The 25,598-nt window shown below is 39.0% G+C and overlaps 1 protein-coding gene across 1 annotated transcript in view; it reads right to left on the reverse strand.

Annotated features, from left to right (window-relative positions):
* The window catches only part of LOC134629644 (CUB and sushi domain-containing protein 1-like), a 316,340-nt gene that overhangs the window by 71,006 nt on the left and 219,736 nt on the right, over nucleotides 1-25,598 (reverse strand). Inside the window, exons 29-38 of the mRNA XM_063477161.1 lie at nucleotides 25,236-25,374; nucleotides 18,090-18,277; nucleotides 16,417-16,611; nucleotides 7,403-7,519; nucleotides 7,166-7,279; nucleotides 5,255-5,350; nucleotides 4,907-5,110; nucleotides 3,837-3,961; nucleotides 3,569-3,665; nucleotides 2,598-2,702 (exon numbers count right to left, since the gene is read on the reverse strand). Of these exons, the coding sequence (XP_063333231.1) occupies nucleotides 2,598-2,702; nucleotides 3,569-3,665; nucleotides 3,837-3,961; nucleotides 4,907-5,110; nucleotides 5,255-5,350; nucleotides 7,166-7,279; nucleotides 7,403-7,519; nucleotides 16,417-16,611; nucleotides 18,090-18,277; nucleotides 25,236-25,374 (1,380 nt within the window). The remainder of the gene's footprint in view (nucleotides 1-2,597; nucleotides 2,703-3,568; nucleotides 3,666-3,836; nucleotides 3,962-4,906; nucleotides 5,111-5,254; nucleotides 5,351-7,165; nucleotides 7,280-7,402; nucleotides 7,520-16,416; nucleotides 16,612-18,089; nucleotides 18,278-25,235; nucleotides 25,375-25,598) is intronic.

Raw genomic sequence — 25,598 nt, forward strand, 5'->3', positions numbered from 1 at the left:
ATTTGAAGATCATAAAGTTGAAATCATCAGTAAGAGTTTAGTCCTTTAATGTCTTGCAAGTTTTTTTTTTAAACAGTGTTTAAAAGAAGGACCAAATTGAAGTATCAACTGTGGTCAAATAATAATTTTGATGCATCTATTCTGATCACCTTTTGAACAGGTAAGTTGACTCATCTCTGGAAAGCTTTCTGTTTAATAAAAAAAGTTAAAAGCCTACTTTGTGTTGGGGTCTCCTGTACAGAACCTCTCTGGAAGGCAAACGTCTGCTACATAATGAAGAGCTGACAATCATTTTAAGCTGAGTAAAACTCTAGTGTGAAACCTGCAAGATATTTTTTTAAGGTGCTCTGGGAAGGAACTGGTTTCCATGAAAAGAACAAAAAGATTTCTTTCCAGTAAACAAAATTAAATATCATGCACTGTGTTGGTATTTGGCATATATTTGAAAACATTACTTGAGAAGACAGAAATGCTACAAAGACACATGGTCATAAGAATATGGACAACACTGAAGATTTGTGTCCTTTACTTTTTTCCCTTAGCCTTTCACTCTAACCTTACCTATCATTTATCGTCTTTTCCTTCTCTACCCTCCCCTGAACCACGCCTCAACAATCTCTGTGTATCCATTATTAACAGCCAAGTTGAAAACATGCAGAGATTAAGGTCCATACCTGAGGCCTTGGAAACTGCTAAGCAAAGACTCACAGCCTTGGCCAGCTGCTTGAAGATGTACAACAGAGAGATAGAAGGTAGGAGAATGAACCAGCTGTTCTCCACAGAATCAGCCAAGGTGTACTCTCAGTGGCAGGGGAACAATATGAGAACAGCATCACCAAGGCTGGACACGGAGCAATACTTCTCCCTGATGGGAGAAGGACGCAACCCCTAACAGCAATGCTCAGTGGCTAGTGGATCTAAGAGCAGACCACAGCAACCTCCCTGAACAGGGTCCAGTAACCATCACAGTGGCAGACATCCAAGAAAGGGTCTCCAGTATGAAGAATTGGACAGCACCAGGCCCTGACATGGTTCACACTTACTGGCTGAAGAAGCTGGCTGCACTCCATGAGCGTCTGGCAGCACAGATGAACCAGCTGCTAGTTGACGAGAGACACCCGGAATGGCTAACCGAAGGCCAGACAGTCCTGATCCTCCAGGGTCCTTGAGGATCAGGTTACCAACCAATAACCTCCCTTAGTACCACATGGACGCTCCTGTCAGGCATCATAGCGGCCGAGCTACCAGAAGGCAACACTGCAGACATAGAGGACAGTTACAAGCACCTGGGGATCCCACAGGCAAATTGGAACCATGAAGAGGCTGCTAGGAAAGCTGCAACCACCAAGTAGCTGCAGAGGGTCAGGCAAGTCCTGAGGAGTCAGCTGAATGGTAAGAACAAGATCCGGGCTATCAACACCTACGCCCTGCTGGTGATCAGGTACCCTGCTGGGATAATAAGCTGGCCAAAGGAGGCGATAGACGCCACTGACATCAAGACCAGGAAGCTCCTGATCATGCATGGAGGGTTTCACCCCGAGTCCAGCACCCTGAGGCTGTATGCTAAGCGGAAGGAAGGAGGCCGGGGACTGGTGAGTGTCAGCACCACAGTCCAGAATGAGGTAGCGAACATCCATGAATACATCAGGAGGATGGCTCCAACCGACTGCGTGCTCAGTGAATTCCTCAGGCAGCAGAAACTCAAGAAAGAGGAGGAACCATCAAGGAAGGACAGGGCCCTGCACGGTATGTAACACCAGCAGATAGAGGAAGAGGATGACATCCAGAAATCCTACCAGTGGCTGGACAAAGCTGGACTGAAAGACAGCACAGAGGCACTAATCATGGCAGCACACAGCTCTGAGTACAAGATCCATAAAGGCTGGGGTCTACCAGGCAAGATGTGTGTGTGTGTACACACAGAAGCAATATAGCACCCCTAAAAGTGACCAATCTTGCTAGTTTGTGTGCATCAACCTGCCATCACAAGGAATTCAGAGCGTAGCAAAACACAGACAACGGAGGCTCAAATATGTGCACTCTCTGCACACACAGAGAAATGCACGTATTCACACAAACACTGAAACCCCCATGCATATTTACAAAAGGGGACATGTTCATTGATCTAGAAGTGATTCTAAGTTAAAACAACTACAAAGGACTAAAAAGCACAACCATGCTCTGACGGGTGTGTAAAAGCATGATGTTAATATCTGTGTCTATACCTTTGTCCATCTACATATTTGTGTGTGTGTGTGTGTGTGTGTGTGTCTGTGCACGCAAGTGAGTGTGTGTCTAAATCTACGTGATTCTGTTATGTCCCTCCAGGTGAGCATTCTGCGTGTGTGCTTCAGTGTGGGTCTCAGTATGTGTGTATGCTCTCAGGCAGTACCAGTTCAGGTCACTGACTCTTCCTATTTAATGTTAAAGTTCTGGCTGTATTGTTGTCTGTGTGCATTTGTAGATTCTTGAAAGAAGAGACCCAAAATCGATTCAATTCTTGGTTCTTGTGCATCAACGAGTATGTTCTTTTCCAGCCAATGAATCTAGCATTGCATCATGCTATCCTAGTATGAATATTAACAGTTTTCACTTACTTTTGTATTCTAGGTGAAAGCCTGCTGCCACTACACTGATGTCACTTTGAAAGTGAAGAAGGAGCTGATTGGATGTTGAGTTGAGGAGAGCAGGAGCTGTTGTTCCTGAAAAAACACAAAAAATAAAGATATCATAGACGAGTGAATGATTAGAAAAAGCATTAAAGTTTGAGGAACATAATATTAGATATACAGGAAGGAATCCCTTTCCACGTAATGGTGCTGCTTTTTCAGCAAGACTTAGACTATAAGTCTTATTTAAATCCCAGGACCAGCCGCGAAATTATGTGTAGAGAAGGTGAACAACCCCTCACCCTCCATGGATAGCTAGCATTTTAGTGTCCTTATGTGAAGCGGCCCTTATCTGCCCCAGTGAAGCTGCTCAGTGGTCAACACCAGATCACTGTGGTTATAGTGGGTAGCTCCCCGGTGTGCCTTCCTTAGAAGGGCGCAGTCAGTTGTGTGTGGGTGGGTGTGTGCGTTGCCCTATGGGCAGCATGTTTTATGTGTGATAGCTGTGTGACAGGTATGTGCTTGGGGCAGGTCACAGGGGAAGCTCTGCAGGGAAATCATAAAAGGTTAGATCATTCTTTATCCCTGCCTGTCTTCTTTCTATCCCTTTTTCATTTTCCTTTTCCTCCACCTTCAGTCTCATGGTGACACTCTTCTTACTGACTGCTTAGAATTGGAAGAATTCTGTGTCTTAAAAAGATTTATTCTTTATTTAAGATATATATCATATTTTTGGTATTACAACTCATCCATCACAGCTCTCCAGTGTATGCCATATGTGTGTGTATCTATAGTTTAAGAGCTGCCATATCTAATTCATCATAGATCTTGTCTGTTTGTGTGTGTGTGTATCCATAGTTTAGGAGCTGTCATCTCTCATCCATCATAGGATATTGTTTGCATGTGTGTCTGTGCATAACTTAATGCATTTAGGTGCATGTGTGAGCATGCTGTCTTACCAGAAAATGACCCTAATTTGGGAGCTGTCATGTCTCCTCCATCGTAGATCTCCAGAGAGTCCCAGTTGTGCTCAGTAGCAAATGTCATTACTTGGATCTAAATAGCCAACAATGATAATAAATGAACACAACAGCCAACAGCTTCCTCCATAATTAGTGTATATCCAGTAGACTATGCATTTATATTTAAGTGCATATATATATATATATATATATATATATATATATATATATACATATATATATATATATATATGTATATCTGTACCTGAATCCCAGCCCCTTCACTGACATGAATCCTCCACAGACAATTGAGACTGTTTGGGTAGGGTTCAGGATAGCCAGGAGACAGTATTGTCCCGCGACGTTCAGTCAAATTACCACTGCAGGGAACTAGAATGAAGACATAAAATCCACAATTCTTGGCAAAACATTATAACTAAATGCCAACAGATGGGGCAGGATATTGGAATATGGCTCTTCGTTCCTAAAAACACACAATATGGTCTTCAAATTATAACAGCAGCGAGCCAGACAGGAAAAATAGGAAAACAAACACCTTTTATGGCATAAACTGAGGTGAAAGTTGAGGCTTTTTACAAAAAACACAGCTCTCAACAGGAACGCTAGAGTTCACATGGATGCATTTAGTTTTAGAATTAAACTTCAATCATTACTCTCATTAACTAGTACAAGATGCTTCACCGAAAGGACCAATTACTCCAGGCCTTTTTTCATCTGCGTTTTCATCAGTGCTCTCTGGGGATTTTAAATGTCATCAGCGAAGTATCCCAGAATGCACTGCATGCCAACGAGTATGACATTGATGGTGAAAAGCTTAGGCTTAATGCTGTTATTTGTTTCAGAGGACAGCTGTTAAGTTTTTTTATTAATTGTTTATGGGTTTTTTCCAGGTTGTCCTTCAGTTTTTCACTTATCCAGATTTTGCATTAATATTTAATAATACTCAAGTCTGCACCGACCTGTTCAGGGATCTAAGGTCCTGCTTGTTGGGTGATATCAAGCAGTCATACTGATGACTCTCACCCTGGCTCTCAAAATGACAGTTGGCAATGTTTACAGTCATGCCAGGGAAAACAGCCATATCTCCCTTTGGTTATCTATTGTTATCTCTTTTGTTGTGTTTCAAATGTGATATCATTCTAACTGGAAGATAAAACTGGATCATTGATTTGAAAGAGATATTTTTTTGCTGTCAGTCTGTCTGATGGTTAAAGTCAAACTACGTGTGGCCTTTGGGGTCCTTACATGCACAGATATCAAAAATTATAAACAACTGGGGACTTTATCGATGCATAAGACCATTTTTAGTCTTACCTATACAAGTTGGTGTTGTTGTATTCCACTGTGCGAGGGCACCTGGTACTGCCTGGCACCGAATCGCATTGGATCCCTTTAATAGATATCCTGGATTGCACTCAAACCGAACCACAGAGCCCACTGAGAACTCTGAACCAATCCGCCTGCCATACCGAGGCTCAGGTACTGAACTGCACTGGCTGTCACTGGTCCGAGGGACAGCTACAATAATGAGAGGAATTACATGATTCAAGATGAGGAAAGACGGGAAATAAACATATGAGCAGAGAGACTTTGAAGTTGATCTTGAATTGAACATATGTTATTGTGTTTAAGTGAACACATGTCAAACACAGTGAGAATTACCTTGGTAGACAAAGTGAAAGCCTCTAGCTGACTGGCCACTTTTAGCATTGAACCGGAGCATGATCTGATTGGAAGTTGCCAATGGCAGCGTCTCTCCTGAGAAAACCCCCCCCCCCCAAACACATATATCACAATGATTTCAAAATGAATTTTAATCTTAAAACTTTTTTTTTTGTAGAAGCTTTAAAAGTAGAAGACAACAGCAACAACATACAGATCCCTTTTTAAACCTACATGTGCTACAAAGATACAGACTCTCAGTTCCACAAACATTCACTGTGCATTTAAGTATATGTTAAGTGCCTATAAATTTAAGAGTACCAGCTTCCATTCATAACTCAGCAATAAGCAGGGTTTTTCATTCTTTTTCGCCTTTTGGTAAAATGTGTGCCTCACAAGAATTAAAATGCAAAACAAAGACACACACACGCACGCACGCACACACACGCGCACACACCATCTCAGCAGGCATACACAAACAGAGATTTATATGCACACACATACGCAGGCAAATGAAGTAACAGTGATAAATGGGTAAAACATGGCCTGGTGTGGCTGACATTTAGAACCATCATTAGCAGCACGGGGATCAGGATGTGTGTGTGCATGTGTAAGTCTGGTATGTGGGTATGTGAGTTAATATGTTTGTGAGTCAGGATAATCAGTCAGTTAGGTGGAACAATGTGCTACAAAGCTGTTTGCCCCCTTTTTTCTTGTGTATGCGTGTGTGTGTGCGTGTGTGCACATGTGAATGCGTGCGTGAGTAATTGGTAATGATGCGGATAACATTATTTTGTAAAGCGTGGTATGTTTCATTCGTTTTCAGCCAAAAAAAAAAACCCTCAACGCAAAAAACCCAAATGAACTTTAAGGTATGAGTCATTCATTCTATATATACCATTACCAATTAAATTAGACGGGTTGTATTTATCAGAAAAAAGGCAGCTACATCCAGTCAACAAAAATAAGTCTCACTGATCTACGAGCACAAAAAAGCAAAAATGTAAGCTCGCTTGTCTTTTTATCAAACTCCAGCATTATAAAGAATTTTACTCGTAGTTGTAGTTACATTGTTTACTAAACACCGTCATTTTCTTCCCTTATAATTCTACAAGCAAAAGGAGGTAGCAAAAGTGGGGGAAAAAAAGAATAAACACAAGAAAGAAAATATTCTGAAAGTTCTGATTTTGACATAAAGGAACTAAACGTCACTTCTAAGGGGATTCCCCTGCAGCGTGCCTCCAGGCCATAACACACGAAATTCACACAAAAGTTCAACTCTGAGGCGATGCCTTCGCATTTTACCAGCAACGATGTTAATCATTATATATTTTTTTATTTATTTAACAAATTATTATTAATATCCTTTCATCTAGATCAAATTAGTCATATCTTTCTATTTCCATCCATCTGTATTACTGTGTAAAGACTCAAAACGTTGGCAAGCTGGGGTGACTCAAAGTTGGAAGATAAGAAAACCCATGGAGGATTCTGTTAAGCAGTATCAGTGCTACTGTATGTTGTATGGCCCCAGTGAGACGCTTTCCACTGCTGATTTCCTCTTGTAAAGATAACCCGTAATGGATTTTCACCAAATACATCACTGTCAAATAAATTGTGATAACGACCACTGGTGCTGTGTTCTACAGCCCCCCAGAGCTGCTTTCTTACAGAAGATTTCATTATTTTCCTCTTTCGAAAACAGCTCAAGAGTGCAAAAAAAAAAAAAAAGGGAAAATTGTAGGTGGGGCAGCTTTTCAAAAGTATAATATCATGCATATATAAGTGAAAAAACAATAAAACAACAGTTTCTTTGATGACAATATAATATTAAAAAAATAAAAAATAAAAATTGCATTCCTCAGGTTGTGTCTGGCTGTTTCTGGCACTAGAGTTGATCAACAGACTCACCTGAATGTGAACCAGCAAGGGAGCTGAGCAATCGGGCGTTATCATTGGGTCCATCAAACAGTTCCACTGAGTCATTCATTGCTGTTTGGAAGACGGCAAACTGACCAAACACCACTGGACAAAAAAAACAGACAAATAAAAATAAATTTGGACAAATGATTATTTAAAGATTTGAAGAAGTCTTCTGTGCTTTGATTACAAGACTGACTGTAAGCAGTTTTGTAATTATGCACTTACCGAACTGAGGCGACACTGTGATGTAATAGGAGCAAGTCTGTTTTGTCGTGTAGTTTAAAGGATAGTTTGGAGACAAAACGACCCCTTCAGATCCACCGTACTGTCCTCCGCATGGCGCTGTACACAGAAGGCGATTATTAGAAGCTTTTCATTTAAAAGATTTTAGAATGTTATTTAGATATTTTACAACTACAGCACAATAGCCACATGTTTTATAAAGTAGTAAATAAACACAGTATTTGAAAATATGAATACCAAAGTACACCAAACCAGGGTATTCTAAATTAAATGAACTCACACTGATGCACACACATTTTTGATTGTTGCAAATTGTGGAGATACTACTGCACAATTAAAATTGTGCACGTAGCTGCAGTTCTTGGACATATAAAAACCGTATTATTAAAGAAAAGTAGATACCGAAAGGACGTACAATTCCAACCCAATACTAATTATTCATCCAACCTGTTGTTTAGCCCAAACAGGTCACCAATCAATCACAAGGTCAACACAGAGAGACAGACAACCACCTACAGCCAATTTAGAGTCACCAGCTAAACTAACATGTGACGAGATGGAGGAAGTCCACGGAGGCACATGAGAACTTGCAAACTCGACACAGAATGCCGATCCGACTGAGAGGTTTAAACCAGGAGCCTTTTTGCTGTAAGGTGACAGTGCTAAGTACTACACCAACATGGGGTCCCCAATATTAATTAATTTGATGTTAAAAAGACACAGATGCAACTTAGTATGCAGGACTTGGCATTGGTATGTAATATGATATGGTGTTGGTCATATTCATAGCGATGACTCAGGTCTGAAATCCTGTCTCACAGAGCATTTTATCAGTACAGCAGTAACCCCTTGCTCACTTGCATTAATAAAGTTGAGCCCTTCAGGCACACAGCAGTCTGCTAACATTTGGTATTAACTATATATCCAATCAAATGTGTTTGCGATACTCTGCATAATATTTCTGCATAAGCTCCACCTGCTACTTTGTAAAATGATTTTAGTAGGAGTCTTAATCAACCTTGATTAGGACTCCTAGAACCTCTACAATGACGTTAGATCAAACATGTAAATGTACGAGTAATGCAGAACTAGATAATATTTATCAATTTTAAGTGTGATAAATGTTTTTGAATCTTATTGTCTTCAGAGTAATCACTCTTCCAAAATGTATATAAAAGGCAGTCCTATGAAATAAACTACTGCCTCAGTACATTCAGCTTCTGCTAGGTAAGACTTACAGTGGAGCTATGCCATTACTTGGCTCACAGAATCCTATTTTAGGATGGTTCATTAGTTAACAGCACATTTAAATACTGTTAACTATAAACTGTCCATTCATTAGAGGATGTTTGCTTGTCTGCAAGTGTTGGTTCCATGACAGACTGGAAATCTGCTTAATGGATAAAATTCTCACATGGTGTATACTGGAGCTCTCTCATGACCTTATATAATATAAATAAATACAGACAAAAGATAAACACAGCCATCATTTAGAGTACAGAACAGTGAGTTTGTTCAGTGACATGTTGTTGTGCTCATCATATTTTTTATGCGTACAATGTGCACAAAGTTTAAATGTTGCTAGCCATTTAAAGGTTTAGAAGGTTTATACTCGCATCCAAGTGCAGGAATGTCTATATTTTGGTTCTCTTTTTTTTTTTTCTTACCAAGTGTACTTTTCTTTCAATCTCCAGAGTGGCAGGAAAAAATCACGTGGCTAAAGTGAAAAGGAAACACTCACCTCGCCCTCATTACTATCACTGAGCAAAGCCCTCAACACCCAGTGGAACTGTGGATTTGCTCAGTGGTCAACAGATCAAAGTCTGTTTGTTCTGGACAGTCTCCAGGAGTGACACTGTGCGAGCATGATCAGTAATATATCGAAAAAGCACACGTTGACTATCAGTAACAATTACCTGAAAAAACTAAATATCAAAATAAAAAAAAATGTACCCTAACTTGCAGAAACCAATGCCCTTACATATCCGTAACATTAAGGGTCAGCGTAGCCTCATTGTTCCACTTTAATCTGTTTTTAAGATACAAAGAAAAATAAGATAGAAAACGTGAATGCGTTAGTGTAACTTTGCAGTTAACGCTCTAGGTTACTGATTAGAAGGTCAGGGTTTAAAGCCCCAACACTTCCAAACTCCTACACTGAGCCTGTGAGAAAAGCCCTTAGGCCTATCTGCTCCAGGGGCAACATATCACATGGACTTTAATCTGAGGCTCTTAACAAGCTGGGATATGCAGGGGAAAAAATATCACTATACTGTAATACACGTGACAATAAAAGCATCCTCTTCTGCTCCACAGCTACTCTACAACTAAGGTAACATTTCAAGGAACATTTGGCATTAGTGGCCAAACAGTTTCATCCGCTTTGCTGCTTCAGTTATTTAGAGACATAATGTTGCAATGAAGCATTCAGATTTTAGCCATGTATCTTTTTCATTTTTTTCCCTGTTCCTGGGAGCACTGCCCATTGCAAAAGAAGCTGGCAAGCATATCATTACTCTAATCTGTTATTCTTGTGTATTTTTTCTTGTCTTCTTCTTCTTTTTTTAATCCAACTGACTGCAACTGGTTCCAAAGTTGTTTAGTTTAGCAGAAAACCTGTGTTGTCCCCAAATATCACTTGGGCCCTTGTGGCTCCAAGGCTTTGTTATATAATGTAAACGTATTCTGATATCTGTCTGGGCATGTGCATTTGTGTATGAGAGTGTGTACGAATGATATTTGCTAAGGACAGAGCGGACTATATAAGAAATCTCATTTTTCAAGTCATCTCATCATTAAATGTGCGAAATTGGTAATATATATAGAGTATATATATTTTAAAAAAGTGATGTCTCCACTTAACAGAGTAAAAAACAATCAAAGACACTGTGGATTCTTTGGGGGAAAAAAAGCCCTACGCATTTACCCATAAACAACACATCCCATGGCACTATGAAGCAGTAAGTGTGATGCAGCAGCAACACTTGGTGGCTATATATCACATTAAAAACAATTCAGGAGAAGGCTATAACAAAGAGCCACATGTTCTTTCATAAGTGAGACCAAAGTTCTGGTGCACCCTCTTCAAAGTAGTTAGTTCCTCTTGACAACAACACAGCGGGATAAAAACTTTAGTGGCTGAATTTATGTGGTACTGTGCAAGAGCACAGTGTGGGATCTCCTGTATTAGTGTAGTGCAGTTTCAAAAATAGCCTATTAATCCATACCACCAATGCATGACCCACAAGAAACACACCTAACAGTAGCTTGTTCCATCTTTTGCACCCCCAAGGGAGCTGCAAACCTTTTGCGAGAACAGCATGTGGGTGTGCAGACATTTATATTGCAGGTTAGGTCAGCAGAGGTCATTGACATTTGTGTAAGTGTCTCTGAATGTGTGCGTGCATGTGTGTGCACAAGAAAACAGCAGCAACTAGCAAATCTGTCAGTGTCACCTTGCCCAGGACATGCACACACTCACCATGTAAGTCTTATCCCTTCCCTTCTCACCTTGTCCGGCCTCTGCTCTTCTTGTCTTGCTATGGTGTGTATCACTTTGGCTTAGTCCCAATGTGCACCCACAATATCAGCTGTGATCCCTAGTGGACTATAATTAGCGTCACCTCCGTGCTTGTTGAAAATGTGAGAGCATGGGAGTGCAAAGGTTATAAGGACAGCCTGAGAACTGGGCCAGCACTCTGTGAATTAATATACTGCCTGGGTTAGAGGTCCATCTGTGAAACTAAGAAGTGACACTAAGGGTGTGGGTTCATATGTGGTTTCATAAAACTGTCTGATAGTAATTTAAAACACAGTATCATGTTAGCCTAAACGTTGTTAGTTGGTAACCCCTCTAATGTTATTTTTCTTTCCCCTTTTGGATGATTTTGAACATCCACTTCAACAGCCCCTTGAGGATAATTCCCTCAAGCAAAGATTTCAGCATTTCAGTCTTGCGAAAACTGTGTATAAAGGGCTCAAAAATTCCACCAGAGAGCCCTGAAGCACTTTCCGATTTCTCAGCAGCACAGCCTTGAGCCCTCAAGGACTTATCTGTAACATATGTCAAAGTCTTTGAGACCACGTGTGGACATTAAGACTCACTCGGTAAAACTGATTTACATCCTAAGAATATAAATACAACAAAACTTGGTTTCTACTTCTTTGCTAGACAGTTGCTGTACTCCCACCTACTCATCCTCCACCTCCTCCCCACTCATATCCCTCTCCACTTTCTTCTTGTTTCCTAAAGCATCATAGTAATCATGCTCTTTCTTTCTTCTATTGATTGATACTTTCTGGATTGATTTTTGTTGTGCTGTAGCATTCAAACCCTCAGGTCTAGAGGTCTTGTCTTGATCTACCCACAATCTCCCAGTGGTGCTGCTCTAGGCTCAGGTGTCAGCCTTATCAAAAGCCTTCACACACACACATGCGCTTTGATCATTCACACCCTCTGTCTCTCTCTCTCACACACACACACACAAATAAATGCAAAAGATGCTATGCAAGTCACTCTCTTTCTCTCACACATCTATGAGCTTTGATCATCGACACACACACACACACACACACACACACACACACACACACACACACACACACACACACACAACACTCTTGTAGTACTTTCTGCGTCTCATTTTCCCTTTTCTCTCACACAAATATAAAGACACACAAACACACACACACATACAGGCACAGCAGGGCTCATGGTGGCAGCAGGAGTACAGGAAAGAGTTTTGAAATGTCCTAAACTTTTAAAGTTGGGTTGCAGTTCATCCAGTAAGTGTTTTTTGGAACCATAAACACAGCCGCTGCTGTCAAAAGGATTCATTTGTCAACAGCGTAATAACCACAATTCTTGAGCACAACATATACACAACAGAATCCATTATTTATACTATGAAGCACAATGAGAATGAAATCCATGAAAACTTCAGGAAAAAAATGGTTATGCCATTTGCTTTGCATGTCTTGCACATTTCAAATGTCTTTATCTAATGACATTTTTTCTCATAGAAAGTAGTAGTAAAATGAAAGTAGTAAAATATATGTATGTCTATAACCCTTTTTATAGAAACGGAATGATTAATACAATATAAGACTTTCTCTGTATTCCCTGTACTACCTCGGATCCAGATTTATCATTTTCACCTTGAAGTTGCAGACATAAAAAACATACTAAGATCCAAAAAGCCAATATGAAAACTCCTTTTAGACTTATACCTGCAACTCGCAATATATTCTCTGTCTAGATCAAGTCAACAAGCATGTGCCCTGAACACCAGCAGCACTGGCAGCAAATGCGAGCGTGAATTAACATGGGCAGAATCCACCGAGAAAGCGTGAAATTACCGGTGCTCACTTGGCAAATTCGGTATAATGTACCATGCTACAGCACTCATTCAACCAGTATAACAACTTTAGTCTTTTCATACTTGTCAAGAGATATGCTGCTTTCATTCACCTTTTCATTCCAGTCAGTTCTTGTCTACAATATATTAGGTAATATTTAGCTCTGTAAGTATTGACACTGAACATAAAACTCAATATTTCCTACAGATGTTTCAAATTAAAAGCTCACCATGAACAGGAAGGATTATGCCCTATTAGCTCTCTGCAAGGCTTTTAATTGTCCTTCTTCCTTCTTCTGCAGAACACAACACATTAACTGTGTTTACAGATAGCACCCGGAAAAAGTTCAGAAGGAATTTCGGTTCCTTCTTTCTCCCAGAACTGCTTCATAAGAGCCATATTTATAACCTGCTGGGTGTGAATGGCTCTAAGAGGTTATGATGCGTTTCTATTCGATTTAGATCTGGACTCTGACTGGGTCACTTCAATACCAAATATCCTTTGATTAAAATAATTCAGTAGAAGACTTAGTTCTTAGATTTCCTAAGCTTTAACTGAGCTTCCACTGGTGGACAGTCACCCTCACACTATCCTGTAACTTATTTTGATAAAGCATTTCCCTTCAGTGGTTCTTTTACAAGTTTACATAATGGCATGCAGTGCTGTTTTTACACTGTAGAGAGTTCTGCATATTTTTTTTTCGAAATAATTCAACCTTGGCTTATAGTCAAGAAAAGTTATCACTGAAAAGTTCTGATATTTGGTAATACATTTTTGGAGCACAAAAATATAACTTTCATCTGCTGATGAGTAATGTAAATTCCAGCTTTTCTACCTTCAATCTAAATACCTTTTGTTGATTTCATTTGAATGACTATTTCTTACCTGAATGTCAACATTGAATAATGTATTTAGTATGGACTTTGTTTGTCTCCTCTATGACCAGTGCTTCTTATACATAATTCTGCAGGGTTCTCTTACTTTTTCTACCACTCTATATGCACGAGTGGTACGATTTTTTGGGGGTATGTGTGTACCCATGTGTTCGTTTATGCTGCGCGTGTGTGAGGAAACTGCCTCTAGGCGGCACTCTATTATAGCTATGTCACTCTCTCACTTTACCTCTGTGTCTCTTCTCTCACATAAACACACATACACACATGTGGTCTTACACACAACCCTATCAACAGTCACGGAGAATTCCTTCTTTCTCGCACCAGCTCTTAGTTACCATGGAAACCAATAAAAGAGCGGTTTGAGATGGGAGGTGTTTGTATGTGTGTCTAAGAGTGTGTGCGTGTGTGTGTGTGTGTGTGTGTGTGTGTGTGTGTGTGTGTGTGAGAGAGAGAGAGAGAGAGAGAAAGACACAGAGAGAGAAGGCAAGAAGGGGCAAGAGAGCTAGAGAGAAATTGTGAGAGAAACATACAGAGCAAATCAGACACAGACAGAGGAGGTAGGAGGAAAGTAAAATAAGAAAGACAGAGGATGAAAAAATCTTGAAGAGAGATACAGGGGAGAGTGAGAAGTAGTTACAGAGAAAAAAGCAAAGGAAAGGAGTAGAAGGGAGATGAGTGAGGGGGATGAAAGGGAGAAAAAAGGAGACGGAGGGAGTGTAAGTGGAGATGTATTATTTAAAGAGGTCTCACCCTGTCTAATGAGTTTGGTCTAAAAGCCCCAGGAGCTGCCCAAAGATAGAGAGACAGACAGAGAGACAGAGCAACTTCCCTAACTATACGGTGAGAAAATTCAATGTGCAATCAGAGCTGAGGGAGCAAAGGCGAAAGACTGCAGAGTGGGATTTAGTCAAATCGTTCTGCTTTGACTATATGAATTGTTTATAATGTAGGTAATGACAATCTCAGGAGATCTAACCATTTATTGGGATCACTGAAAGAGCAGGAACTAAACTGTCTTGCATTTAGGAAACTCTCATCCAGAGAGGAGGCCGGATATTACTGAAATAGTGTTAACAATAATAAAGTTAAAAAGTAAAAGAAAACATATACACATGTATATGTGTATATATGTATATACATGTGTATATGTATATGTGTATATACACATGTGTATATGTTGCACACTTTGTGTGTGTGCTTGTGTGTGTGTGTATAAGTAACTTAGTTACCAGATAGACTATTTTATTTTTTATTTTATTTTATTTTATTTATTTTTATTGATTAAATTATGGTCTTACTGTATAGTAAAACATTATCCTGTGTAACAATACCTGGGCAAAAGGTTGGGGTTGGTCTGCTAAATCTGCTAAGTGGCAATATTACCTTGAAATAAAGTCGATGAAGGAGAGGATGAAATAAAATGACTTGATAACCTCTTATTTTTGCTCTTTTTTTTCTTTTCTCAAATACCTACTATGAGTGCAATTATCCCATTCTTATTCTCTCACACCCCTGAATGCCCGTGACTGTCTCCCAGACATTATTAAACAGAGCTTTCACGGGAGACTTTTCAAAGTAGGAAAATGTGCTTTTTGTCTATGTGCACATAACCATTTTTAATTCTTACCTCCTTGCTCTGTGGCTTATCTGAATTTTTTACCCACATGGCATTAGTCAAATATTCCTCTCTCACATACACAAACCCATATACACCATGAATGGCACTCTGGCAGGTGTCATTTCATTGCTTCTCTGAGCTGTCAGTCACACAGACAGCTCAGTCCCCAATCCCTGACCGCTTTGATAACACACACACACACACACACACACGCACAGATACAAGTCATTTTTTTGACCAGGAAGTCTCATATTAGTTGCAGCTGTGACTTGTATTTGTAGTAAAGACTACAACTACACTTAAATCCAGATCTGGGAAAGGGAAGTGGGGGATTGGGGTTTTTTGAATGTGCTTGGTCCTGTAAATAAATAATGTAGCAATATAATCAGCTGCCTCTCCAGTGTCCCTTGTCCCAAGGACAGACTTTCATTCCACCGTCTTTAACAAGGTTTCAGACTGCAAGCCTTATTCTGTTCTGTTCACAAACTAGTTCCCTTCCCCTTAAGCTCAGAAGATCTTCAGAGTACAATAAGTCCTAAAATCACAAGCTGCAATCCAATCCAAGACAGTGGTGTTAAAGTCCAGTCCTTCACAGAACAAAAGCTTCTCTGGAGAGGCAGTTAAAATATGTTAGCAGTTGGCACTGAATACACTTTTAATTTAAGAGGGGGGGTATTGTCCAATGCTTATAAAAAGCATGATTCAAACATTACAAAACAATGGAGTGAGTTGTCAAATATATATGGTGGAGTTGTCCAAATAAAGTCTATGATTTTGAAAGACTGGACCTGCCATTCCTCAGGAAGGAGGCTCGATGGCTAAAGCAAGATATACAACCTACAGTGTTGCTACCAGATAGTGTATAACAATGACTAAGATTCATATGAAATTTAGATAATACAGAGAAAATCTTCATAACGTTCATGTTCATCATTATTTAAATAAACAGTAGAAAAATAGAGAGAGAGAGTGGAAAAGCAAGGTCCCAATTTGGAATCAAACAGAGAACACAGTATGCAGTTTAACCTCTGAGTTACCAGATCTCTAATAAATATTCACTGTAACAATAATATTATGGTACAGCAATACGCACAAGGTTGTATTTCCTGATGCGTCACTCCTACCTTTACATGATGGCAGTGCCTTGTTCCACACTGGCTTTCCATCTGGACCCATGACACAGGTGATGGTATCTTCACCTGCTATTGTGTAGCCATGGTGACAGCTGTAGGAGACCTGAGATCCCAATTTATAGTCGTACCCTGTCCGACTGGCATTCATAACATTACCGGGATCAAAACAGGCTTCCCTTGGTTTTTCTGTTGAGAGGGAAAGTGACTGTATGAGTAGAGTAGCCTAATAGTTTTTATTACAAAATAAAAATTGTATTTACTTTCTTAGATTTTTTTTTGCAAACTTAGAACAGTACAACAACCTGCAGTACAGAAAAGGCAGTGTAACAATGAGAATTATGATACTGTTAGGAAATACATTAATCAATTTTCTATTAGAATGTAAATAAAGTTTCAGAGCTTTACATTTCTACAATATGCATAAATCTTTATAGTCCAGCATTTCGAATTACAATATGTACTCCCATATAAAAGGGCAAATAACCCCCAACAAAACAAAAAGAGCAAACAAGAAGAAGAATGAGATGGCGATAAAGTAGTAAAAGACAAATAGTGGTCAAACAGTGTCTTGGATCTTTATGACTTGGAGCTGGACCAGCTTGTTTGCTTTTCTGTGATCGGCCAATAAGAATGAGATATTATGCCTGAGAAAGGAAATGGGCAGGAAGACAGACAGGGTGGAGGGCAAGATAGAAGTGAAACAGAGAGATGATTAAGGCTGGATTTTAATTAGAAAGATGGCAGATGAAAGGTAGTGAATAATGACAAAAGTACAGAAGTGTAAGGTAGTGTGATGAGACTAACAACAGAATAGGTGATGGTCTTTTTAAAAACTAGACATAAATAGGATAAAGGAATCAAGAAGAAAAGGGGTTTTATAAAATTTGCCAGAGCAGATCTAGTCTCTACTCAGCTGAACAACTAAGTGCTGTATTGACTATAAGCGTTAAATCACCCCTAGTAAAGCCAAACCAGGATAAGTCACAATCACTTGAAGTAAACAACTCATCAGCTGGCAAGGAGCACCATGTTCGGCTGATAAACAAAAACAAAAAATAAAACAAACCACAAAAACTTCTCCTGTATGAGGGGATTAATAAGAATAGGCAGATTAAAATATGATCCAGTCTGCACACTAAACAATCCTGCATCGACTTTTTAATCATTACACCCGATGCAAGCACATTATTTTTTTTACATTCACCGTTTTGCATTTCAATGTGCACAAACAGTCATAAAATACATTTTATTTGCTAGAAACCTAACACAACATTGATTTGCCTTGTTCTTTTCAACCTCATTAGGCCTATACTGAGATGCTATTTTGAAAGTGAATGTTATTGATACGGGTTGTATTTACTATTTCTACTATTACACTCAAAACTATGCTCCTGCTGCTTGCACACTACTGTTACTAACACTATCCTGTATACCACTAATATGTATCACTTTTACTAAAATCAGTACTTCTACCATCACCACAACATTTCTTCTATTGCTGATAATTAATGAAACTACTTAATACACTTGTATTAAGTAATGGGATAGTTTCAAACAGTTGTAATCACTAAAGAATTAATCATAAGCTGTTTAAATCTATTTAATGTAGCCAAATGTAAAGTATACCTGGACATGTCAAGCCAAAAGTTTTTTGGTTTAATTACCTCTATATTCGATGGCGAATCCAGACATGCCCAGCGAGGCATCCGATCTGAATGCAAGGAAGAGACTGTTACCACTGCTCTCTATCCGCTCTGGGGCCTGGTTGCCTTGGAGACTTGCTAGTAGAGGCCCATTAGAGTCTTCACCCTCATAGATGTGCAGGAAGTCGTAACTTGGCTCCATGTTAAAACTGCGTATAAAAAAAAAAAAAAATCTTAGACCTAAAAAAAACTTATTGGTAGGTTTGTTGGTAGTTTTCAAAGTTTTCAAAAAAAACCAATTAACACAGAACTGTACGTTCAGTTAGGTATGTGTGCCTAACTGCACACATACCTAATTGCCATTTAATTGCTATTTAATTGCTGTCAGTTTGAGCTATCTCCATGGTAATCGTCAACTCATCTTCTTGCTTTCTTTTTGAGATGTTTGATGTTTTCTGGATATTTGTCACTCTGTTAAAACGAAGACAGAAATATTTGACCAAAAACGTAAATAACTTAAGACATTTAGAAAAATAGGAAACTGTTGCAGCAGCAGTCTTATCATTAGGTTATTCATCCTGTTGTCGCATTTTGAAAGAGGACAACATGTACTGTAACATTTATAGTCGAAGCACGCGTATGTAGAGTTGGATGTCTCGAGACTGGTCTCCAGACCACTTTTAGGTGGTCTTGGTCTTGTCTTGGTCTCGACGGACTTTGGTCTTGGTCAATCACATGCAAGGATGTAGGATAATATCATTATGTGGAAAACAGAGAGGGTGAGAGACGCAACAGTCAAGTGGAGCGTGCGTCTGTCCTCTCAGTAAGCGAGTGAGACAGTAGACAGCGGTGAGGAGGGCTGTGCGAGTGCATCGCAAAAACATATAAATATGCCTGAGACCCGTAAACGAAGCAGCATCTGGCTGCAGTTTAAAGACTTTTTTGTCTCAGTCTTGGTCTCGTCTCGACTTTGTCTTGGTCTTGACTCGGTCTGTCTTGGTCTTGGTCTTGGTACCCTCTGGTCTTGGTATTGTCTTGGTCTTGGTTTAGGCGGTCTTGACTACAAGTCTACGCGTATGTGTATAGTAGCTCGTTCTCTCACAGATGCATAGACTTTGACTCAGTTGGTTGGAAGTGTGCGTCTGTGTAAGAGTTTGTGTGTCCAGTCATAGCAAGGAAACATGAAGAGAAAGAGATGGAGAGAGACTGACTGTTTGACATTAAGTGCAGCGATATTGCAAAAGTAGCAGAAAAGTACTTTTCTGTTTGATTTTTCAGCACTATAGTGAGCTATAGAAAGATCTTTAGATTTTTAAGTCTCACAAAACATATATAAACTTTTGTTTTGTGAGACTTAAAAATTTGACTTGGTGAGCAAAAAGAAAATCACGGATAAACTATTTGACATACAGTGGCTTGCAAAAGTATTCGGCCCCCTTGAACTTTCCCACATTTTGTCACATTACAGCCACAAACATGAATCAATCTTATTGGAATTCCACGTGAAAGACCAATACAAAGTGGTGTACACTTGAGAAGTGGAACGAAAATCATACATGATTCCAGACATTTTTTACAAATAAATAACTGCAAAGTGGGGTGTGCGTAATTATTCAGCCCCCTTTGGTCTGAGTGCAGTCAGTTGCCCATAGACATTGCCTGATGAGTGCTAATGACTAAATAGAGTGCACCTGTGTGTAATCTAATCTCAGTACAAATACAGCTGCTCTGTGACGGCCTCAGAGGTTGTCTAAGAGAATATTGGGAGCAACAACACCATGAAGTCCAAAGAACACACTAGACAGGTCAGGGATAAAGTTATTGAGAAATTTAAAGCAGGCTTAGGCTACAAAAAGATTTCCCAAGCCTTGAACATCTGTTCACATCACTCATCACGCACTGTTCAAGCGATCATTCAGAAATGGAAGGAGTAGGCCAAAATGCAAAACGCTATGTGTGGCAGAAAACACACCATCCCCACTGTCAAATATGGTGGTGGCAGCATCATGCTGTGGGGGTGCTTCTCTTCAGCAGGGACAGGGAAGCTGGTCAGAGTTGATGGGAAGATGGATGGAGCCAAATACAGGGCAATCTTGGAAGAAAACCTCTTGGAGTCTGCAAAAGACTTGAGACTGGGGCGGAGGTTCACCTTCCAGCAGGACAACGACCCTAAACATAAAGCCAGGGCAACAATGGAATGGTTTAAAACAAAACATATCCATGTGTTAGAATGGCCCAGTCAAAGTCCAGATCTAAATCCAATCGAGAATCTGTGGCAAGATCTGAAAACTGCTGTTCACAAACGCTGTCCATCTAATCTGACTGAGCTGGAACTGTTTTGCAAAGAAGAATGGGCAAGAATTTCAGTCGCTAGATGTGCAAAGCTGGTAGAGACATACCCTAAAAGACCGGCAGCTGTAATTGCAGAAAAAGGTGGTTCTACAAAGTATTGACTCAGGGGGCTGAATAATTACGCACACCCCACTTTTCAGTTATTTATTTGTAAAAAATGTTTGGAATCATGTATGATTTTCGTTCCACTTCTCACGTGTACACCACTTTGTATTGGTCTTTCACGTGGAATTCCAATAAGATTGATTCATGTTTGTGGCTGTAATGTGACAAAATGTGGAAAAGTTCAAGGGGGCCGAATACTTTTGCAAGCCACTGTATTTCCCCTACTTTTTTGAAGGCTAAAACGGGCGTCAAGTTTCCCACTGTAAAATTAGTTATTGAAAATACACATTTAATAATGTAGTATGCAAAAATTACCAAAGTTAAAATGAGTGCAATGAATGTTTCAGTTTAAGGCCTGTTTTGTGTCTGGTATAAAATGAGATTAACTACACCCAAACCCCATTTGCACTGACGGAGCTTTAAATGGTCTTTACTAATACCGATCGTGGCTCAAGAGTTGGGAGTTCGCCTTGTAATCGGAAGGTTGCCCGTTCGAGCCCCGGCTTGGACAGTCTCGGTCGTTGTGTCCTTGGGCAAGACACTTCACACTTCACCCGTTGCCTACTGGTGGTGGTCAGAGGGCCCGGTGGCGCCAGTGTCCGGCAGCCTCGCCTCTGTCAGTGCACCTCAGGGTGGCTGTGGCTACAAGGTAGCTTGCTATCACCAGTGTGTGAATGTGTGCGTGAATGGGTGGATGACTGGATGTGTAAAGCGCTTTGGGGTCCTTAAGGACTAAGAAAGCGCTATACAAATACAATTTGTATTTATTTATGTTTTTGCATTAGTAATACAAGTGGGTCTAAATGCTAAAGAAACTAAGTGTGATAAAACTAAAATAAAAGATCTCACTGAAAAGAAATGGCACAACATTATTACCCTACAAACCACAATAGTAAAACTAGAGTATATTAAGATCTGGATGAAAAATCAGGGACAATGACATAAAATTGAGAGAGTAGACTGTTATGAAATGAATTACACATTTCAAAATATATTGTAATGACATAGAAATGAAATGAATACGGATTTGTTTTGCTTTAAAATGACTCCAAATAGCCTGTAAATTTAAAACATACATAAAATATCATTTTAGGTTATTTTACAAATGAAATAAGATTTCAGGCTGATACCTTTTAAAACAGCTACAAAAGAAAGGTCACTTGGATGTGGACGCTCAGATAATGACATCTCAAAACTAGGTTTGTCTTGACTGGAGAAACACATTGTGATTAAATTCAAAGGCTGATCAGGAAGTCATTACTAACTGGGTCATTTTGTAGTCTATTCAAGCTAAGCTTAGAAATAACAGTTACAAATTAAATTTAAACAAATCATGAAAAATATGATACACAACATTCAGAAAACAACCAATATCAATACAACTTAATTAGAAGTAAAATAAAACTGCCTCACTGTTACAACAGAAGGGAATTATCTCTCAAGCTTAAAAACATGAAGCAAAAATTGGGTCATTTTTTCTCCTTTGGCAATCTGGAGAAAGTCCGCTTTGCTTTTATCTCTTTTGCTACATTTGAAGCTCAAGTCTTCACTTTTGCTTTAGTCATAAGCCGCTAACCACTGTGACTTGTAAAATATTTACCACTGAGGCACAAGCAGAACTCGAAATGTAAATAAACACTGCCCTATTACCAAAAAACAAAACATTAAATGGTTAGAAATTCCTTTTATTCACACAGGAATTTCAAGGCAAGAATAGTATCTGTAATCTCACTGCATCAAGTTTAGTGTGTTTGTCTGAAAAAGATCATTCTAATTTCTTTTTTTTTCAATATATATATATATATATATATATATATATATATATATATATATATATATATATATATATATATATATATATATATATATATATATATATATATATATATTGTATAGTGATGTATTCAATGTTGCACTGATATATACATTAGATCATTAGATACTGTTAATTTAGAATACTTTGTTCCTATGTGTAGGACATTATCAAAATGGTCACAGTGATGAAACATAAAAGACTAAAAAGATTTAGGGTCAGATTTATTAACAATCATAGCTATGTGAAATTTGTGACTGAAAAGCATGCACGCAGGTAGGAATTATACAAACGGCTAAGGTTCGACACTTGCACTGTATTTAACACACAATAAAAGCATGTGTTATTCTGATCGATAGTTGGCGCTAAAAGCCTCAATTTATTCGGAATGCCGGGGGAAAATGTCAGAATGAGCATGTAATTGGCAGCGCTGGATGCAAAAAGCTATGAACGTGGTGCCAAAACGTTGCATCTGTCTTGACATCTGTCTCTTTGCACAGTCTTTGCCCTGAAATTTTAACAGTTCTTGTTTTTTGGCTTTGTTAGCTAAACTGAACTGAACTCAGTGTGACACACTGGAGTGAGGGAAGAGGAGAATCCCAATTCAAGAGGCCTACAAGTACGTATTGGCAGCCAAATTAGCTTTTATAGTGAATAGTGAATGATGGGCAGTGTTTCAGCCTTTTAGTCCCATTTCTCCACAAAGATTCTTCAAAGATAAAAAAAAAAATCTGTAATTTTTTCCTTTCAGCAGAGAAACACACAGAACAGATTTTTTGGACTTCTACCTTGTTGTTATCAGGTCTCTTAAACACCACACTCAAACATCTGTCAAAGTGAAGCAATTACTGGGATTTAAATTCAGACATCTAATGACTGAATCTTACAACATCCAATGACGGGCTATGTGAACACTTATGCAAATGGAACATTAACAGTTGCTTCATTGATATATGTATGGGTCAGGATTTGGCAGTAAATAACTGTATTCTTCTAAAAATCATACATGTCAAAAGTTACAGATTTCAGTTTTAGCTTTATTTTGTGGATTAGCTTGTAATAGATTGGACAAAGTTATCAGCAGAGTTACCAATAATACTTAACAGAAGACTATATCAAAAACATACTGATTCTCCACCAGCTGCCTCTTTTTAATTTGATACCATTCTGCTTCCAGAAAGAAACATGTGCTAAAGTCCTAAACTTTAACTATTTTAGTTAACATATTATTCATTCCTTCATTGGGGATGCTCTTGGTAGAATGCAGATTAGTCAAAAATGATCTGTACACATCTTTGTACACTGTTTTGAAAACGCATTAGATGACAATGGGAAAAATGCTAGATATCTAAACTGATATGGACTAGGTAATATGTTAGAAATGACGCTTGGATGCATGCCTAACACCAGGTCATGCTCTTAATGGGTCGACACATCTCCTGCCAGATCTGGACCAGGGACCTCATGTTTCTGGAAAACATGAGGTCCAGTAGAAAATGTGGGGCCCTCAGCCATCCTCATGATGTCTTTTCGGATTGTTTGGTCATAGAAATTCACACCAGTGGCCTGCTGGAGGTTATTTTTTAATTCTCTGATAGTGCTTATATTGTTTGTAGTTGCACAAAAGAACAGATACTGGTCCTACTGATGGGTCAAGGACCTTTTACAACCCTGTTGAGCTCTCATAGTGTAACTGCCTGTCTTCTGGAATCTCCTCCATGCTCTTGAGACTCTGTTTGGAGACACAGCAAACCTTCCAGCAATGGCATGTACTGATGTACTGATGTGTTATCCTCAAGGAGTTGAACTACCTGTGCAACTTCTGTAGGGTCCAGTTATCGCCTCATGCTACCAGTAGTGACACTGGCCCTAGCCAGATGCAAACATTGTGGAAAAACTCTCATAAAAGATGAGGAGAGAAAAATAAAATAATTCCTGTTTTGGGGGCTGTCCAATATCTTGAGGTTTAACTGACTTTTTGCTATACTCTGATTAAAAAGTGATCCTTAAATTTGAGCAGAGTATATACATTTGTTCCGAATTTCCACTCCCATTAGTGGATTTTTACAATTTTTATATCTGTTAATTTGGTCCATTTGGTAAATCTGGGCCTTAGGCTGTTAAAAGGTTAGGATTTCTAAAGAGATAATCTTAATACAAAAACAATGTGGTATCTCATGAGTGATGTGAATTTTACTGCAGAATGACTTTTTAACTCTGCGATGGCCACAGTTAGAGGGAGTCGACACTAAATATAAACTTCTATAAACATTCATTAAAATCTTTAAAATTAAAATGTTTAATGTTTTCTCACACAGTTGGACAAACACTTTAAACATTCATATCATCAGTGAAATCATCGGCATGTCCTGATGTGTCTATTACAGTTGCAGTCTCTGATCTTTCCTGTTGTAACATCCTAATATGATCTGTTAATAATTTTTCTAGCAAAAAAGGCTTAAATACTTACCAGAATGTGCCGATAAGACATGTCTTAGTGACTGTGAGAAATATCAGCATTTTCAGGCACCATAATTAGACACGATTCAACATGGCTTTTGTTTCATGCAGAACACATTACATATTATTGTGACACTTATAAAACCTTAATTAACACTAAGTTATCGGAAACTGTCAAAGTTGCTTTGATTTCTATGTCAACACCTCTTAAACATTTCCCTTTAAGAAAATAGAGCAGGAACCACCCCTTTATCATAAGGGAAAACACATAAAATAATGTGTATATGCTTAATCTTCCTTAAAGTGGCAAAAACATAAATTTTCATCTACTGAGTCAGCTGCAATTGTAGCTTAAGGTTCATAAACATACATGCTTGGGAAAAGGGAAGGTAAAAGGTTAGTCTTTCATTAATAGACACAATTAATAGGTAATCTACCTTTTGAAGATGAGGGCAATGACAAAGTCTGGGTTGACTCGGATTCTCCAGTCGCACTCTTTCCCAGGCGGGTAGGGCTGGGGGTAGTTGGGAGACAGAATTACCCCAGAAGGACCACTGACGTTACCTCCACATGTTGCTGAAGATGAGAGAGAACAGTGAGGGAGAAAAGAAAGGGAGAAACATTATTACATAGCATTGGGCTTGGGGTTATTTGGACTCAGAATAACCCCTGATTGACCTGTCATATAAAACCCACAGAAAGGCAGAGACAAAGTGAGTTAGTTGGTAATGGCAAGTATAGCAGAGATTGGTTAGGACAGTGGGAAAAACCCCTAGTGGACATTATAACCTCCAAAGGTG

Source organism: Pelmatolapia mariae, linkage group LG1 (assembly GCF_036321145.2).
Source record: "Pelmatolapia mariae isolate MD_Pm_ZW linkage group LG1, Pm_UMD_F_2, whole genome shotgun sequence".
NCBI classification, from domain to species: domain Eukaryota; kingdom Metazoa; phylum Chordata; class Actinopteri; order Cichliformes; family Cichlidae; genus Pelmatolapia; species Pelmatolapia mariae.